Source organism: Abramis brama (genome assembly GCF_963993115.1).
Source record: "Abramis brama genome assembly, chromosome: 10".
Lineage (NCBI taxonomy): Eukaryota > Metazoa > Chordata > Actinopteri > Cypriniformes > Leuciscidae > Abramis > Abramis brama.
In genome coordinates, this window is record NC_139972.1 from 21,710,979 (window position 1) to 21,729,370 (window position 18,392).

Here is an 18,392-nt window from a genome sequence, read left to right on the forward strand (position 1 = left end):
GATTTCATGCTCAAAAGCTTTTTGAATCCTATTATTACTTGAATCATAATCTAGCATAAATGTAAATGAACAAATAAATAAAAATGTATTTCCCATTATTATAGAATTGTTTTACTAGTAGCCTACATTCCAGTATGTTTTTACTTTGCCTGACAAAATGTGCTATACTCATGTCTGGAAACTTTTGTGAAAGTTATATAGGCCTACATAATACAGTATAATATAATATAATATAATATAATATAATATAATACAGTATAATATAATATAATATAATATAATATGCTGTAATATAATATAATATAATATAATATAATATAATATAATATAATGTAATATAATAGCCTTTACAATAGGATATTCACCAAACATTATAAACATGACTTTAAAAAAAACAAATGGCAAAAGTTTTTTGGTCTAAGGAAGGATATGTCTGTTATGTGATTCAAAAGGGGCCGCCGGAAGCACGGCAAACTGCTGAAGACGCGGCGGCTTCCGGAAGTCACATTGTCAGCTGTTTGCGGTTGCTGTCTGTTCAGACTAAGTTATGTTAACATTCTTTTGTCGTGCAGATTTGTCGTGTGTGTGATTTCAGCACTTGGACTCTGAAAGCTTTAAATCATGGATGAATCAGATACAAGCGCTATTCTTGCGGAGGACTCGGAGTCGGGTGACTCCAGCAAAGTCTGTTGTTGTTTTAAGGTGACACAAAACAAACCTCCTCCGCCGTGTTCGTGTCCATTTTCCGTGACCGTGGAGCCCGTTATGTTCCTGTCCATGTTCTCCTTAGCTCTCCAGATGCCTCTATACACGCAGTACCTGTGGGAACGTCTCAGTGAAGATGTGGGTTATAATGGAACAAAGGGAGGAGGATGTAATGCATCTACGGTCCACGACCCTCTGCTGAAGGTAACAGATATTTGACTTGGTTGTCGTCTTGGTTTGGAAACATAAACGGAGAAGAACCGTTTTTCATTCCGAAATCAGTCGGTTCTTTTAGTGAATCAAATGCGCGCCTATTGTATTTTGATTCCCAAACGAATGACACTTTTGAGTCGGTTCTCTGTAGTGAGTCAAAACACACACAGAATAGCGCATAGTGTAGTTCGATTCCCGAACGAATGACTGTTATGAGCCTCTCTTTTTCAGAGCTACATAGTACCGTGGTTCGATTCCCAAACGAATGACACTTAAGAGCTGGTTCTTTCTGTAGTGAATCACAAAATTGGACCAGTGTACCCTGAACATATTGGGGGACCAGTAAATCCAGATTCCCGAACTAATGACTTTTATGAACCTTATCTTTTAGTGGATCAAAAACATCAGCGCAACCAGTGTATTTCGATTGCCGAACATGACACCTACATTATGGGTCACCGTGATTTTGCCAAGCAAGACATGTTCCTGGATCAACATATTTTGTTGAATAACATTCCTGTCCCAAAATTGTGTCCTTACCCTATCCCTACCCCTAAACCTAACCCTACCCATAACTTTTCCCTAAAATCAGAGGGAAATGATAGGTGAATAACACTGATGTCGAAGCACCTCACCCTGGTTCTAAGCCTAAACTTGACATAAACTGTAAACTTGTCCCTCAAATCTGATTGGTTGATTGGAAAGTTGTTCCAGGATCAACAAAGATGTTGATCCAGGAACATGTGGTACTTGGTGAAATCACGTTCACCTACATTATGAATGGCTTTTTTTTTTATTCGTAAAACACAAAATTGGACCAGTGTAATCCTATTTCTGAACGAATGACACCTGAACCAGTTCTTTTGGCTATGTTACTACAATATAAGTTTCAAAACAGTCTATCCACAGACAAATGCACACAGCCTGCATAAAGTAGCTGTGCCTTTTACTGTCTATGGCCTTTTCACGAGCCATTGTGACTTCCGTATAAATGTGATGTCAGAACTACACTGTAACAGTCACCGCCTTCAGTCACCACCCCGAGCACTGCCCACCATCCCTCCATCCTTTTGCCCAACCCCCAGACAACATCGTTGCTGAGCAACACCAACACAAACATGTTGAGAAAATGCTGTTCAGTTGATGGATGTAGAGACCTGCACTCCCGCGGGACCCAACGCAATAGAGTGCGGCGCCGGACTAGATTTGATGGCCGAGTGCGGGCGTAAGGAACTCGTGTGTGTGCTGGTTGCGGGAGAATAAAACGATTCACGGGACTCCCGCGAAATAGAAATATCTAAAAAATAAAACATCTAATAACAAATAAATTGTTATTCATATGTTGCACAAAAGCAACAGGAATAACTAAAACTAAATAAAAAAAATTACAGGCCAGAACGAGTTTCTATTTATAACATGTTGAGCCAATCACAGACATATGTGTTGATTTCTTGAACGCAATGGCCAATGAGATGCATTTAAGATAGAATCCACTCACCGCTCAAAACTGAGTTTTTTTTTCAGTGCTGAATTCTCTGCTTATAACAAACGAAGTGTTGACATTATGAAATATTTATTGTGCAGTCAGCTTCATTGATAATAACGGAGCTTTGTGAGATCGCGATGAACTGAGATATCAGCTTTTTAGGAATTATTAAGGGAGCGCACTTTGCGCTGTTTCTGTCATGCCAAACCATGCACGTAGTAGCCTATGCTTGCTTTTATGTTAAATTAACAGTGGTTTGTGAATGTTTATGCTTTAAAGGGACATTGTGTAGGAATTTCTCCCATCTAGCGGTGAAATAGTATTTTGCATTCAAACAAATAGTGCTCTCCAGCGCCTCGCATTTTCAAATGCGTGTTGCATCTACGGTAGCCGTTATGTACCAAAAAGCTATGACAGGATGTCTTATAATAGCACTTCATCGAGTTTTCCTTCGGGTGAGAACTGGTTTGTTATTTCAAACAAACTGCAACTTGACACAACGGACAAACGAATGTTACAGTTTTGAACAAACAAAACTTACAACCTTGTTTTTAGGGCCTTCTCTACTTTACTCAATAGCTGCTATTCATCAAAGAGCCTGTTTAACTTTTAACTATAAATGTTCTACTGTCTATATAATAAAGTTCACAACCAAGCAATGAAAAAAAGCTTGTAATTAACACTAGAAGTGCCATGGCGGTCATTTTGACCGTTTTGAATTTTATATCTGTAATAACTTTGTTGAAAAAATAAATAAAATCCTGCCGGTACCTGACTTTTCCTAAAAGTGTCCGTATTTTCATTTAAAATGTTTTTCATATAAATTACACATAAGGCAAAAAAATAAATGAACATATTTACCTATTTCGGCCATAGACGGTCATATTGACCGCACTGAATTTCGCGGTATTATTATAGGCTATACCAATATACACAACAATAAAATGTGGTAAAAAAATACACAAAACATATTCAACAACAAATCATTTAAATGTAATGATATTCAGAACAGAACAAGAATGAAAAAATAACTATAAACAAGCCAAAATGAAATACTTTATAAGCGAAAGTGAAAGTAAGCGGCGTTAGGCTCACGTAACTCTCTAATTAGAATCAAAATGTTTCAACAATTGCGATGTATTTGGATGGTAAACTGAAGACTAAAGGGTTCCTGATGGTTTCACACTTAATTATTCACCTTAATTCTTAATTCTTTTGCAGTTAACATGTGTCTTTTCTTCTCCACCTGTTTTTGTCTGACCCTGCTGACCCAATGAGCATTTCACTGTCCAATGGTCATGCCTTAACTGCAATCTCTAGTATTGCATTCTTCTCATGGGGATTTAATAATTTTTGACTTTTCAGTCTTAGTTAAATCTCTTTTTTGGCTTATTTTATCTGTAAAAGAAAACTTGCCTAATAATTCTGCACACCTGAAAATAAGGCATTTTTCATTTCCAGCCTTCATGAACAATTATATATCACTTATAAATGATTAAATACAAAATTAATAGTAGTTATTAAGATTAATATGGTTTGGAATTGGCAAAATGTTCCTGGGAATAAAATATGATCAGAAAATCAACGTGCCTAATAATTCTGCACGGCCTGTAAATTCTTCATTTACGAGGATAAGTCAGATAATTAGCAGAGGTATTTGTATACCATTGAGGACATATTTATGAATAAAAATATTAATTTTAGATAATAAAATACCTAAAAACCTACACATTGTCCCTTTAATAACAAATAACTTATCACCAGGCCAAAATCGACCTGTTCTTGGCAGAGCTCCTGAGAAAGGAGCAGTAAAAATATATTGAGATGGTTTAGGTACTTATACCGCAGATATATATTCTTAAGGGCATCAAAACCTAAAATAAAACTTCCAAAAGGTGTACAATATGGGACCTTTAATATGTAATTTATTTCCCTCGTCTAGGAAGTGGAGACTCTGACTGCGCACTGGAACCTGTACATCAATTTGGGTGGTTTTCTAGTTGGGCTGATTATGGTGACCCTGTTGGGCTCGTGGAGTGACCGTGCAGGTCGGCGTATGGTTCTGATCATCCCATCCCTTGGCCTGGCTGTTCAGGCGGCCGTTTATTTGATTGTAATGTACCTGAAGCTGCCTGTGTTCTGGTTCCTTATTGGGAGGATCTGCAGCGGCCTCTCCGGGGACTTCAACGCCATTTTGGCCGGTTGCTTTGCGTATGTGGCCGACACGAGTGGCATGGGTTCTCGCACCTTTCGTGTGGCGATACTAGAGGCTTGTCTGGGATTGGCTGGCATGTTTGGGAGCATCATCGGAGGACTGTGGCGACGGGCACAAGGGTACTCGGCAGCTTTACAAACATAAAATACAATTTTAATATTTCTGTAAAAAACAACAACAACAACGTCATGTTTCCCTCCAGGTATATCAACCCTTTCTGGCTAGTATTGGCCACAAATCTTGCAGCGGCCTTCTACACATACCTGTTTGTGCCTGAAACCGTCACCCCTGACCCCGGGGCAAGACTCCTCTCCACCAGGCATCACCGGGCCATCTACCACCTCTATGAATCTGACACGCCACAGGGACGCAGAACTAAACTATGGTTTTACATTTTCTGCTTCTTTTTGGTGGTGTCTGTACATTTGGGCTGCAGTGACCTCTATGTGCTCTATGAGTTGAGTGCTCCGCTCTGCTGGGGTCCAGAGCTGATTGGTTATGGCTCTGCGGCCAAGAATCTGGCCTACCTCACCAGCCTGATGGGGCTCAGGGCCATGCAATGCTGTCTGGAGGACGCCTGGGTGGCTGTGGTGGGCCTTACCTCTAACATTGTTGGCTTGATTGTGATTTCGATCGCTGACACTACAGCTCTGATGTTTACCGGTAAGATCTTCTATATTCAATTTATACACAAAAAGTTTGGTGTTTGGTGAACAAAAAGTTCAAAAGTTTGGTGTCGGTAAGATTTTTGTATATTTTTGAAAGAAGTCTCTTATGCTCACCAAAGCTGCATTTATTTAATCAAAAATACAGTGAAAACAGTAATATTATGCAGTATTACAATTTAAAAGAACTGTTTTGTATTTTAATATATCAATTATAATGTATTATTTATATGAAATATAATTTTAATGTAGTCATTATTTTAAATCTATTTTAATATGTAAACATTCCATTTATTCCTGTGATGGCAAAGCTGAATTTTCAGCAGCCACCTGAATCATCACATGATCCTTCAGAAATCATTCTGCTGATTTGGTGCTCAAGAAACATTTCTTATTATTATCAATATTTAAAACAGTTGTGCTGCTTAAAGAGACCGTAACATCCTTTCAGGATTTTTGTAATGCAAATCTTAAAACAAATATTACTGACATCAAACTCATGTAGTTATAAGTGTGTGTATAATTGTGTAATATGTAATATATTTTAGAATTTTACTGGTGCTATCTAAACATTGTACAACAAAATGTCAGAAAACATTGATTGAAAAGTAACATTATTTAACTGACACTTTTCCAGAGTGACTATAAGACATTATGTTAATGTTCTACTGTTTAGATTAGGCCTATATTACAGGAGAAAGTTCAAGAAACTCTCTCTTGACATTTCAAAATATATGCAGTGCTGAGACAAAGGAAATTCCTATGAATCAAGGAAATGAACTTGCAGAAGTTGCTTATCTATCTGTCTTTGTCAGGATATGGCCTGTGCTTCCTTTTTATGGCCTCTACCCCAGTCCTGAGATCTAAACTGTCCAAGCTGGTGGACCCTTCAGAACAAGGTGAAACAAGGATAGCATTTTGTCACAAATTTGTAACTTTTAGAATTAAATGGAATAACATGTTTTATTATTTTGTCTTATTTACTGTTATTATTTAGGTGCTCTGTTTGCTTCAGTGGCATGTGTGGAAGGTCTGTGCTCACTAGTGTCTAGTGGGGTTTTTAACTCTCTGTACCCTGCCACCCTACACTTCATGAAGGGATTTCCTTTCCTCTTTGGGGCCGTCATCCTCCTCATTCCAGCTGGCATTATTGGGTAAGACCCCCTCAATGATTGTCATTTAGACTCTCAGTTCGAGAATGAATAACATTTTTATTATGATGTGTACAGGGGCTTGGGTTGCCAGGAGAAGAGAGAGAGCAGAACAAACAGAGAAGGCTCTGGAATATCCTGACAATTGACTCTGTGAGTTTTTCTAGAACAGCAAAGGACAGAATGAGTCCAAGAATAAGCGATGATTTTCTGCACAACTGGGATCCTAAAGCTGATTGCCAATTGAGCGCACAAAATGGACTTGTGTTCAATTCGTGATGACTTGGGCATGCAGGTTGCCGTGATTTTGCTAAGAACAACATACCTGACCAAAAGTATGATTTATTTTTAAAGAAATTATTCCGCAAAGATACATTGAATTGATCAAAAGTGACAGTAAAAACTTTTATGATGTTATAAAATATTTATATTTCAAATATATGCTGTTCTTTTGAACCTTCTATTGCAGCTGCTAAGGACGCTCTTAATCAGGAAGTTAATGAATGTCAAATTCCTCCTTCAGATATGAGACCGATTATTAATCGATATATTTTAAATAAGTGGCAAGAAGAGTGGAATATGCACAAGAATAATAAATTGTATGGAACTAATCCGGAAATTACAAATAGACTTTTTATTAATTTTAAAACTAGACTTGATCAAGTTGTCTACACTAGATGTCGTGTGGGTCACACAAGTTTGACCCATGGTTTTTTGCTTAAGGGTGAAGATCCAACTCTATGCATGTTTTGTAAAATTCCCTTATCTGTTAAACATATTTTATTGGATTGTCTTGGACTTATTACAAGCAGAATGCTCTTTTACAAAGTTACTTCACTTAAGGACATATTTAATGAGATTATGCCTGAAAAGGTTTTGGAATTTTTATCATGTGTTAATTTAAAAAATCTCATATAATATGACTTGCTGTGTTTAATTGTTTTGTTTTTTATTGTATTTATATGATATTTGTATTTTTGTAATTGTATTTTTGCCATGAAAATAGCTTTGAGTGCTGACATGGCATTAAATAAAATAATCTGAATCTGAATCTGAACCTTCTATTAATCAAATAATCTTGAAAGAAAAAGAAAAAAAATCATTGTTTCCACAAAAATATTATGCAGAACAACTGTTTTCAGCATTGATAATTAGACATTTTTCTCAAGAACCAAATCAGCATATTAGAATGGTTTCTGAAGGATCATGTGACACTGAAGACTGGAGCTTTGGATCACAGAAATAAATTACATGTTTTTCTAAGCGGATGTGTGTAGAGACAACTGTGAGTAAGCCATAGGTATGTGGATTTCCACAAAAAGTGTAAACACTGTGACTGGTGCTATCTAAACATTGTTTCAGCTTCCTGACCAGCCCGATACAGCAACATCAGCTCAACCAATGGCGTGAGTTTGGGTCGGAATTATCTGTCGACCACAGTGTTTGAGAAACCTGTTTGGTCATGGCTCAATGTAATCACTGTATTGTACCTCATCATGTTAACGTTAACCTTTTTAATCTTGTCTTTTCTTCTTTGTAAGCAATAATGACCACTGCCACTTGCATTAAAAAAACTGTTTACTGAAGTTTTGTGTATATTTGTACAGGGATGCAGTGCACACACATTGAATCAGTCATGTCTCTCACTGCTCTTTTCTTCACTGTGCACTCACTCTCCCCCTAAGCATTATGGGAAATTTATTCTTAAAGCTAAACAACATAATAAATGGCAATTTAAACTATTTCTATTATTACTGAAGACAACTCACTAAACATACATTACTATTACTCATTAATTCACAACATTTAAATGCTTCCCCATGTTAGTTGTGTTCTAGTTATCTGAGAATTACAGGGATTTGAGAGGAGACTCTTGAAATTATGGCTTGTCTGTGTCGTTTGCAGTATACTAACAGGAAGTGAAAATTACATCCGGGATTTTACCGTGTACCGTTGCATCCCTAATGTATGATTTACATATATGAATAATGTTTTTCCAAAACCAGTTTTATTGCTGTTTATTTCTCAAAAAGAACATTTCATTGTACAGATTTTACACGTTGTATAAGACTTTAAAGACAGACTGGCACACATCATAAGGCAACAGTAGGGAGATCAATAGCAGGATAAAGCTTGAGGTGTCAAGAGGTGTTAGTAAATGTTCATTAGCATTTTCCTTGACCTGCTGAATCTTCACAGTGTCTGAAAATGTATCAGTGACTCAAATCTTCTGCATAATATCCTTGCAAATCCTAAGAAAGCCTCTACAGCAGTATTTCAAGTCATGTAACTGTCTAAAAGGATTTTTTCTAATACTGCATGAGGTGATGAATAACCATTATGATTTAGATGTGAAAAAAATGTTATTTGCTTTGTGAATGATGCAAGGTATAAAATAAAATAAACTGCACAAACCTGTAATTAGTCACGAAAGAGTAACAGAAACTCTTTTTATGGAACTACAGTGTATTTGATGCTTTTTATAACCTACTGCAAACCAAATTCGGAAAAATTAAAAATTAACATTTCATAAGGCTTTTTTTAATATTTCAATTGATAATGCTATGATGCAAGATTATCTAGTGTTATCTATCATATAAACAGGCTGATTATGCTTTATGCTGATGTCGTAAATACGATTGTTAATGCAGAAATCGATTAAACTTCCTGAGTTACAGAAATGTCCCACACAATTCTGGGAACATGGTCAGTACATAGCAAGTATGATTACTGCAATTGAGGAATATTCGTAGAATTAGAATAATCCTTAAGGTGCGGTCACATTTATTGTTGTTCGGAATCCAACGCAATCGCAAATTTTGTTTGAGGGTAAAAGATTTCCTTATGTAGATTTGACAACAGGTTTCAAGTTTCGCCACATTGACCACCAGAAAGCTGGCTTGTTTGAAAGTGACTCTGTGTAAGCTGTGAATCATACATCACTACTCTATTGACGCCAAATTTAGCCAAAATGTCCCTAATGCGACCGCACCTTTAAAGTACCGGTAACACTTTACAATAAGGTTCCTTTATTAAACATTAGTAAATGTATTAACTAACATGAACTAACAATGAGCAATACATTTACTACTGTTTTTGTTAATCTTTGTTAATGTTAATCAAAATAAAGCTGTTCATTGTTTGTTCATGTTAGTTCACAGTGCATTACCTAATGTTAACAAGATTTTAATAAAGTATTAGTAAATGTTGAAATTAACATTAACAAAGATGAACAAATGCTGTATAAGTGCAGTTCATTATTAGTTAATGTTAACTAATGTAGTTAACTAATGAACCTTATTGTAAAGTGTTACCAAAGTACCATTGCGTCTCTGGGTAGGTTATATTTATTACATTTTTTTTCTCCATGAAAATTCAACTGTAATCTATCTAGAGCAGCTACATGCATACAACCAAAGGAAACACTGACCTCTGAGGGTTAACGGGAGTGTTCTGGTTACATGATGGCCATTATTGGGAACGCAACATTATTTTATTTCTTGCTCTTTTTTGTCTGTTTTTGCAGCATCTGGTTGCTCTTGGCCGGGGCATTGCGCTGTCTTGGAAGCGTGTCTTGGCTGTAGGAAGCGCAGAATCTTGTCGATAGTGGCTTCCTGATACTCATGGGACCACCTGTGACATTAAGAGAAAAGATTTACATTCATTATTTTTCCAATTAGATAAGTGCAAATCTCTACAATAAAAGCTCTTTTTGGATATGGCTCTTTAATCACGGCAAGTTACTGAGCAGGCACAAACTAAAGCAGTACATATTATATGTTAAAGAGTAACTGCATCAACATGTTTAGTGAGACTAAACTTAGTGTTGACTTACTTAATGCCATTAAATTTGAGAATGGTCCTCATGTCCTCTGGCAGAGAGGCTGGATCGGGCCACATAAAGTTGTCAGTGACAGGAACAATGTTCTTCTTCTCATTCAGAGCGGTGACAATCTCCTGTGGATGACAAATTAAATAGTTAAGCCTCACTGACAATATTAATACACATAATTACATACTTCAAAGTGTTGGCAGAAGGGCGTTCTGCCATTTTCTGAGAATAGATTTATGGATTCTCAAATAGGGATTTAGGTAATGATGACTATGACTGAAGCCTTCAGGAGTGAGTTTTCCAGTTGAAGTGCAGCATTTTTGTACAATGAACTGAACCTTGATCAGTGTAAAAATGACTTTATTTATAAAAGTAAAGCTTAATCACAGAAAGGATTTCTCCCTCAAACCTTATGAACCCAGTCTTTCATAGCCACGTCGCCCATACATTTGTCCAACGCATTGGCTGACAGCACCAAGATGAAGTTTCGTGCTCGGTGCACGCTCGTGATCAGCTTCTCCTCGAACCTGCCGGCTTCCAGTTTCTCCACGTCGATGAAGACGCTGAAGCCATGTAACTGTAGATGCACCTTCAGTAGGCTGCAGAGAAAGAAAAGAACAGGAGATTTAGGGTTTATTTCAAAACAATAAAAATGGTTGATATTAAAATTCTGTACTACTTTGTCAAAAAAAAAAAAAAAAAGATGATTTTAAAAAGTCAATTTAGGAATCACAAATGGTAATTCCATGTATGCACAGTATGAAAAAATGGGTTTATATTTTGAGATATGCATTTGACAATTCAAGAGAGCAGTCAAGATTACATTTAACAGTGTTATTAAATTAAAAGTGATTTTAAAGATTAACTTTAAGAGTTACATGGTCAAAGTATTTAGTAGTTTTTTTTAAATAGGATAAATGTGCATGCACACTTATACTACCAATATATTTTGCATCCTTAAAATTGCGTCATTAAAATGGAACTTTGGTAACTGAACGGATGATGATAAGATGGATAAGAGCCATCTCATTTGTGGTCTGACCTGGCAAGCTGTGAACCCGTAGTGCGACGGTAGCTGATGAACACATCAGGGCCTGCAGGCTGGGAATCAGTTAGCTGTTTAGCAGGGCAGCTGGCGGTAGAAAGGATCTTGGCACGATGGATGCCATTCTCTATATGGCAGTCAGACAGCAACTGTTCGTCTGTAATCTTGGCAATATTGTTCCGATCGACTCCAGACTGAATTAAGCCGTAGGTGTACTGACGGAATCGCGGGTCTACATCGGCCAGCCAGTCTGCCAGGTTATTGGGGTCACATGTGGAGTAGTTGGCGTAGGTCTTCAGTACACGCAGATCTCTAAGAAACCTGTACATAGGTCATCAGAGAATTGCTACAGGTTATGATAAAATGCATCTATTTTGCCTCTTTTTTTTTTCGTTTAAATTTACACTGGGGCTGAAGTAATGGCTGCTGAGAATTCAGCTTTACTATCACAGGAATTAAAGGTAGGGTATGGGATTTGCAAAACGGCCGGCAGATTTTGAAAATACACAACTCAAATGGTCCTACCTTCTTTTCTCCAACGCTGGCCCTGACTCCACCCATTACTCTCTCTCTGTCTCTCGCGGTCACGCACGCGAGGGGGATGGGGGGAGGGGGGATAGTACGACCGTTTGATTGACGAACTTACTGTCCAATGATTCTAGGTGGTCTTGGAAATGATTGGCTGGAGTTTTTCGAGTCCTGCCCGTTCCACAGATGATTAAATTGCTTAATTTTCATTTCAGTGCTTCTAACTCAGTGGCTGTAAGTGGGTTAGGAATAGGATTTCAAGTGATTTTGAAAAAATGGACAAAAAATAGAATCACATACCCCACCTTTAATCACATTTGAAAATATATTCACATAGAAAACAGTTTCAATTGTTAGACGCAGCCTTGGTGAGCATGATAAGAGACTTCTTTCAAAAACATTTAAAAATGTTAATTATTCCAAACTTTTGACCCCCAGTGTACATTATAACATTTGTTTCTCATACATTTCTCAAAATCCTAAAACATCCAGGTTTATTTCCAGGTTTAAATTTTTATGATTATGAACATTTCTATAAATATTTTTTAAGAATGAATACTTTTCCAAGAATTAAGTAGCACTAGCCTCTTCCGAGTGAGTCCAGATGTCATGGCCAGATCCTGGATCAGATCCTGTTCTGTGATATTGAGCAGCAGATCTCCATCCACCTGCAGTTCCTGAGAGATACAGTATATGGTGCAGAAAACTGTGATTAAGTCCACAGCAAACATCGGCATGATATCATCATATCTTTCACCATTATCTTGTTCAGCTGAACAGGAAATAGGAGCTGTGTACAAACCTGAAACCGTTCAGTGAATGCACTGAAGCCAATCTGCTGAAGCCAGGTCTGCACCTCTCCACTCTTCCAGTTGGGTACAGATGACAGGATACGCTTCGGGACGTCCTCACCCATCATTGTTAAGGCCCGCTTAGCCAAAGAGCAGACAGTGGCATTACTGGAGTACATGACGATCCTCTTTAGACTCTGGACAGCCCCAATCTCCTGAAATATCTGAGTAGAAAGATCCAATACTTAATATTCATTAAATGTATGAATATGCTTTATATATTTTGTATACTTGTGTCTTAGTTATTATATGATTATATGTTGTTTTTATATTATATAATAATTTTTATTCGATTTTTTTTATTAACATTTGATTTGATTTTTTTCAGACCCTGAACAGCTCCACTCTCCTGAAATACCCGGGTAGAAAGATCCAGGATTTTACCTGATTTATTACCGGATTTGACCGGATTTATTAAATGTATGAATATTTTATTTTATATATTACTTATTCTCATGTCTTAGTACTATACATCTGTATTAATTAAATACAATTTTATATATATATATATATATATATATATATATATATATATATACACACAGAGAGAGAGATTTATATTGTATTATATTTTATATATATTTATTACATGGCTTGGTTGAATTCGAATGTAGAATGCAGTCTGTTATTTCTTGATAACAGACCGCTGCTAAGGATAACACACCGTTGCCATGAAAAACAGAGTGTTGCTATGGACGCAAGATTCTAACCGTAGAGACGGAACGGACTATTTTCTTTAGAGGAAGCAATACAATCGTTTTTAAATCAATAAACTCCTTTTTAAATCAATATTTTGTGTCAAATTATTGATTTATTTGGTAGGTAGCCATGTAATAAGCGGGATAATGTAGAGCCGCTTCGTGTCGGGGTCCTGATCAGCCTGTCGGGGTTGTATTCGCTATAACAACCGCCTCGCTCTACATTCTCCCTTACATATATATATATATACATATATATATTATATACTAAGACACATGCTCTCACACATTTCAGCTAACAGGGAACATTCTCAGAACATTCTGACAAAGTTATGAACAAGTGTTCTTCCAGTAACGTTAATAAAACATTTGTTAAAATGACCTGGGCCCGGTTTCCCAAAGCGTTCTTATCTCTAAGTAGTTCTTAACCTATTCCTTAACCTCTCTCTTAACCTTATGGCACGATTCCCGAAACGTTCGTTCGCTAAGTATATCTTCTGTAAGTCACACTTTCGTAAGGTTGGTCTGGACCACTCTTAGCTTTACCTTATCACTGTTGCAGGTCTATATGAATATAATTCTGAAGTTTTAATACACCCAGACAGTATTAAATTAGGCTAATTCAAGTGTTTTCATGCAAAGAATAAAATTGTCATTACACTGATTGTTGTTAGATTTTTAATTATATTATTATACAATATTATTAATTTAATTAAAACGCTCTTTTAAAGGCCAGTGAAAGCATAGGCTACTGTCAGTTAAGTCCTATTCGGACACTAATATTGTTTCTCATGGGCTCGTCCGGTATTTTAAACATTTACAGGGGTAAGTCGGTGATTTTAGTGCCGTCCGAATCCATAATATCAGTGTTTTTCTCACCCAACCCGCGTAAAAATCCCTGGCCAAATTAGTACCTTCTGTTTTTTGACAAACAGGTCGTGTGGTAATTTAATTGCCGTCTGAATCCACATCTCTGAGTTTACAAGAGATTCAAAATTCACGGTTTAAATCCTTTTTGATCACTGCCGAGCACCGTACGCAAGATGTAAACTTTTATTACTGAAATGCTGGAAAGTATTTACAAGAACAATATTTCATCGCAGCTCCACCTCAGCGAACAAAAATGGGAAAGAGAAGAAGGCACGTACATTTTTGAAAAGGTTATTGTGGCAGCAATATATGTTACAATTTTAAAATATGTAGGCTAGGCTATTATAGGCTATTATAGTTTGGATTATTTTTTGTAATATCCAATAATCATAATAAATTGCAATTTCAACTATTTCTGAAGTGCTTCATTTATAAAGATCACCGCTTTCTCACATAAACAGCCCCTGCACGAGAGAATAATTGATTCTCGAGCCATCTTCAGCACCATCGCCACGGACAGCGCCGGGTAACGTCGCACGTAAGAAGGTATATCTTAAGCAGCTTCCTAAGGTATGGTTCAGGGAACACACTTAGGAACATAAACAACTTTGGTAAGATAAATCTTTCGAGCTTTCTTAGCGCGCTAAGAGTGAGCGTTATCGGGAAACCGGGCCCTGGTCTTTAATAACATTATTAGCACAAAAATGTAATTTATATTTCATTCATGGAACGTTTTTTGTAACATTTTAGTTGGGCATTAGTCTAATGTTTTTAGAATGTTACTACTTACTACTTTTTCCAGATGGTTTAGAGAACATTCAAATGCAACGTTCCCATAGTACTTGCAGAATGATAAAATAGATAACACATTTCCTTAATGTTTTCTCTAACAAAGCCAAGGAATTTTTTTTTTTACATTTAAAAAACTCTTTGTTTTCAATGCTCTGAGAACATTCAGAAATAACGTAACTTAATGTGAACATTAGCAAAGCATTCATTGGAACATATTTTTGTTAGTTGGGGAAGGCCTAGAGAAGCGAATATAGTGTCTGTCTGACCTTGGTATTACGTTGACGGGACTTGATACTAGTCTCCACGCACAGGTAGAACGCGGCGATGCATTTCCCCTCTAGACGTGTGCCGTCCAGCAGGGGCAGCAACTGCTGCAGGTCTGTCGCCGTGCGGCCCTGCATGCTGTCTGCGCTGTCCAAAAGGTTGCGTGCAAACTCATCAGGGTCTAAGGAGGCGATGAAGGGCTCCACCAGCTCCAGAGTGCCAGACTTCACCACTTCTTTCTCTATCTCCCTGTTGGCCGCCAGTACAGCCACGGCCAGACAGGCATGGAACCGGATCAGCTCGTCCTCTTTGGAGAACGCTAGAGGGAACAGCCATTCGGCCGCCTGTTTTTCGATCATCAGACGCTGGCAGCTGTGCCCGCCATGCATGGCGCAGTTTGCCAGGGCCACAGCGCAGTGCCGCAGTACAGTTGGGTCTGTTCCACGGCACCAGTACAGGAGGGTGTCCAGTGCTCCATTGGTGATGAGCTGCGCAGATGTCTCCTCTGTGTGTTTAAACATGTGCTCAAGGATGCCCGACACACTTCGTGCCAGCTGGGCATCCTCCTGCTCACGAGTCAGGTTCAGTATGACCCCAAGGCCCATTCGTGCCACATAATCCCTGCAAAGAAATACAAAAAATGAGCATTTAAAAGAATTCTGATGCAAAAGCCTTCTGTCCAACAAATACACTATAGTAATCCAACCAAGTGGCACCTACAAATAAATGACACAAGACCCTTTTGTATTTACCTTTTACTTTTTAGTGGATGTATGAAGTGGCCTTAAGCTCACAAAAATGGCAACAAAAGTAGTAAAACTGTTTAAAACCAATTTATTTATTTTTTATATTCTTTTATATTATTTCAATTGAGGTTAATATTCTATCCAATATCTATACAGGGCTCTGAAATTAGTTTAATATGCTTACAGCATTTATGCTTTGGCCATTTATGTAGGCTATGTCTCTCCAGCACGAGCTTTCTCCTGCCTTCCGAGAAGCTGCTCACTGCAGAGCAAATGGGTGGAGCTTACGTGTAGCTCCTCCTCGCTAGAGCTCCAGCGAGGAGGAGCGAATGTAATTTGGGCCTAATGGGTGGAGCTAGAATATCCAACAACACCCAACCTGCTACCTAAAACTCTATCCCTCCACCCCATTTGAGCACCAGAGAGGAGGAGCTGGACTAATCCCACCCCATTGGAGCTCCAGAGAGGAGGAGCTGGCCGTCATTTGACTCTGCAGTGACTGAGTGAGTACCACTTGTGTCTTCCACAGAAAACCGCGCACTTTAAGGTAAATTTCGTTTTACTGCTGACTAACATACGTTTATCGATATCTTTATTGAATAATTACTTACAATTACTAAATATGATTTCGAATAGATTTGACAAATTATTGAAAAGAACATGATGCTAATCGATAAGTTTTTGTTTACGGACCAAAAGAAGCATGTCCCGCTAAACTGTGGTAAGAATTATTAATTTCTTACCACAGTTTAGCGGGACCTGCTACCCACCTACATTGCCAAATTATTGTTTATTAATTTTTGTAATGTCTGTAAATATATTTGAAGAAATTGAAATATATTTGAAGAAATTTTTGTAATGTCTGTAAATATATGTGAAGAAATTTTAAATCTGGATAGCCTACCCCGTTAAATAAAATAGCCTATAACGTTAAATCGTATACACATTTAATCTTATTTAAAAATAACACTATAATACAGTTCTTTAACTACGTTCTATTTCTAAGAAAACTTTCCTGGCTATAACCAAAAACAAACCTTAAAAAAGAACGTTCGGAGAACCAAAAATTGTTAGCTGGGTTCAATGACATTCATTATTTAACTGTAACTTTACGGGCTCATTTGAACAACATAGCCTACTTTATGTTCCTTACCTGTTTTCTGAGACCAATATCTGCTCAAGGAGCTTGGCAGACTCATAGGTGATTTCTACAGCAGGGGTCTGCAACAGCTGCAAGAGCAGCTCCAGACCCCCATCCAGCCGGATCCTGTTGCAGATCTCCTCTGCTACCTGTCGACCCACTGTGGGCAGGACCCAGGCCTCCTCAACCAGCTGGAAAGTCTCAGCAATGGCTCGGCGAGTCTCTTCCATATCTCCTGTATCTTTGGAAGACTTCAGCGTTTTGATTGCGGAGCGCAACGCAGGAAGAGAGACTTCCAACACGACCTGGACGTCGGTGCTGATCCCCGGAGACACAGCCCTGGGGTCGGAGCCGGTCCTCCGGTTGTGTAGCCGACTACTGACATATCCAGGAACCGTGAGTCTGTCGGAGCTAAACATGGAGAAATAACGGCAAATCTTGCTGATATAAACGACGAGGGACAAAAACATGTAGGATACCAGTGTTTGTATGTTGTTACAACAGTTCTGATGTTTCTTTGTCTTTCTGTAACAAAGCTGTAACAAAGAAATAATCACGTCGCGGTTAACTCATTAGGCCTACGTTATCAAATCGTTTAATGCGAAACAGTTTAATCCATTAACAGCGACTGTTTGCACCAAACGACAGAATCCTGCTGATGTCAGGAAAAAATAATAATAAACGCAAATGACGTCAGAGAGTTTACAAAGCCTTTAAGATACCCTTTACGAATCCACCGTTAGAAAAGGCTCATCAAGCTTGTTTAAAAACCATCAAATACCAAGATGAAGCTGTAATAATGACTTGATCTTTGAGGAAAAATTAGACAAAATTAGCCGGTTTGTGGATGCAGGCTAGCCTACATTGGCAATCGATCAGATCTTGTCAGACAAAGACGAATATTTCCACTGTCCTTTTGCCACATTCGGAGAGATTACTGTGAAAGCCAACTAAAGCGATAGGCTACTTGTTAAATAACAATATGATGCTGTCATATTTTGAATGAAGTCAAGATTGTTGATAATGGATGCTCAAGCATCCTCAGCGTCCGTTTGTAGACCCGCCCAGTGATGTGGAGAATCAACCTCGACATCAAAGTGGTGCTCACTGAGTCACTGCAGAATCAAATGATGTCCAGCTCCTCCTCTCTGGACGTCTGATGGGGTGGAGGGATAGAGTTGTGGGTAGAG

The 18,392-nt window shown here is 37.9% G+C and overlaps 2 protein-coding genes across 2 annotated transcripts; one reads left to right on the forward strand and one right to left on the reverse strand.

The window, feature by feature from the left end:
* The first annotated feature begins 476 nt into the window (after positions 1-476).
* slc46a1 (solute carrier family 46 member 1) lies at positions 477-7,486 on the forward strand. Its single transcript, XM_084127423.1, has 6 exons — positions 477-909; positions 4,347-4,738; positions 4,822-5,282; positions 6,100-6,183; positions 6,282-6,438; positions 6,514-7,486. The coding sequence occupies exons 1-6, from the start codon at positions 622-624 to the stop codon at positions 6,575-6,577; spliced, it is 1,446 nt and encodes a 481-aa protein (XP_083983549.1). The 5' UTR covers positions 477-621; the 3' UTR covers positions 6,578-7,486.
* Positions 7,487-8,437: 951 nt separating this feature from the next.
* sarm1 (sterile alpha and TIR motif containing 1) lies at positions 8,438-18,276 on the reverse strand. The gene is made up of 8 exons (XM_084127421.1): positions 17,215-18,276; positions 15,318-15,936; positions 12,643-12,855; positions 12,426-12,517; positions 11,310-11,633; positions 10,677-10,866; positions 10,271-10,392; positions 8,438-10,068 (listed from the first exon to the last, which is right to left on the reverse strand). Exons 1-8 carry the CDS (start codon positions 17,670-17,672, stop codon positions 9,924-9,926), a joined length of 2,163 nt encoding a protein of 720 aa, XP_083983547.1. The 5' UTR covers positions 17,673-18,276; the 3' UTR covers positions 8,438-9,923.
* Between the last annotated feature and the right edge of the window lie 116 nt (positions 18,277-18,392).

Coding starts and splice junctions, on each gene's coding strand:
- slc46a1 (XM_084127423.1), top strand. CDS start 622: ATGGATGAATCAGATACAAGCGCTATTCTTGCGGAGGACTCGGAGTCG. Junction 910..4,346: donor TCCACGACCCTCTGCTGAAG/GTAACAGATATT, acceptor TCCCTCGTCTAG/GAAGTGGAGACTCTGACTGC. Junction 4,739..4,821: donor CTGTGGCGACGGGCACAAGG/GTACTCGGCAGC, acceptor GTTTCCCTCCAG/GTATATCAACCCTTTCTGGC.
- sarm1 (XM_084127421.1), bottom strand. CDS start 17,672: ATGTTTTTGTCCCTCGTCGTTTATATCAGCAAGATTTGCCGTTATTTC. Junction 12,518..12,642: donor CATTCACTGAACGGTTTCAG/GTTTGTACACAG, acceptor TGTATCTCTCAG/GAACTGCAGGTGGATGGAGA. Junction 10,069..10,270: donor CTCAAATTTAATGGCATTAA/GTAAGTCAACAC, acceptor TTAATGTCACAG/GTGGTCCCATGAGTATCAGG.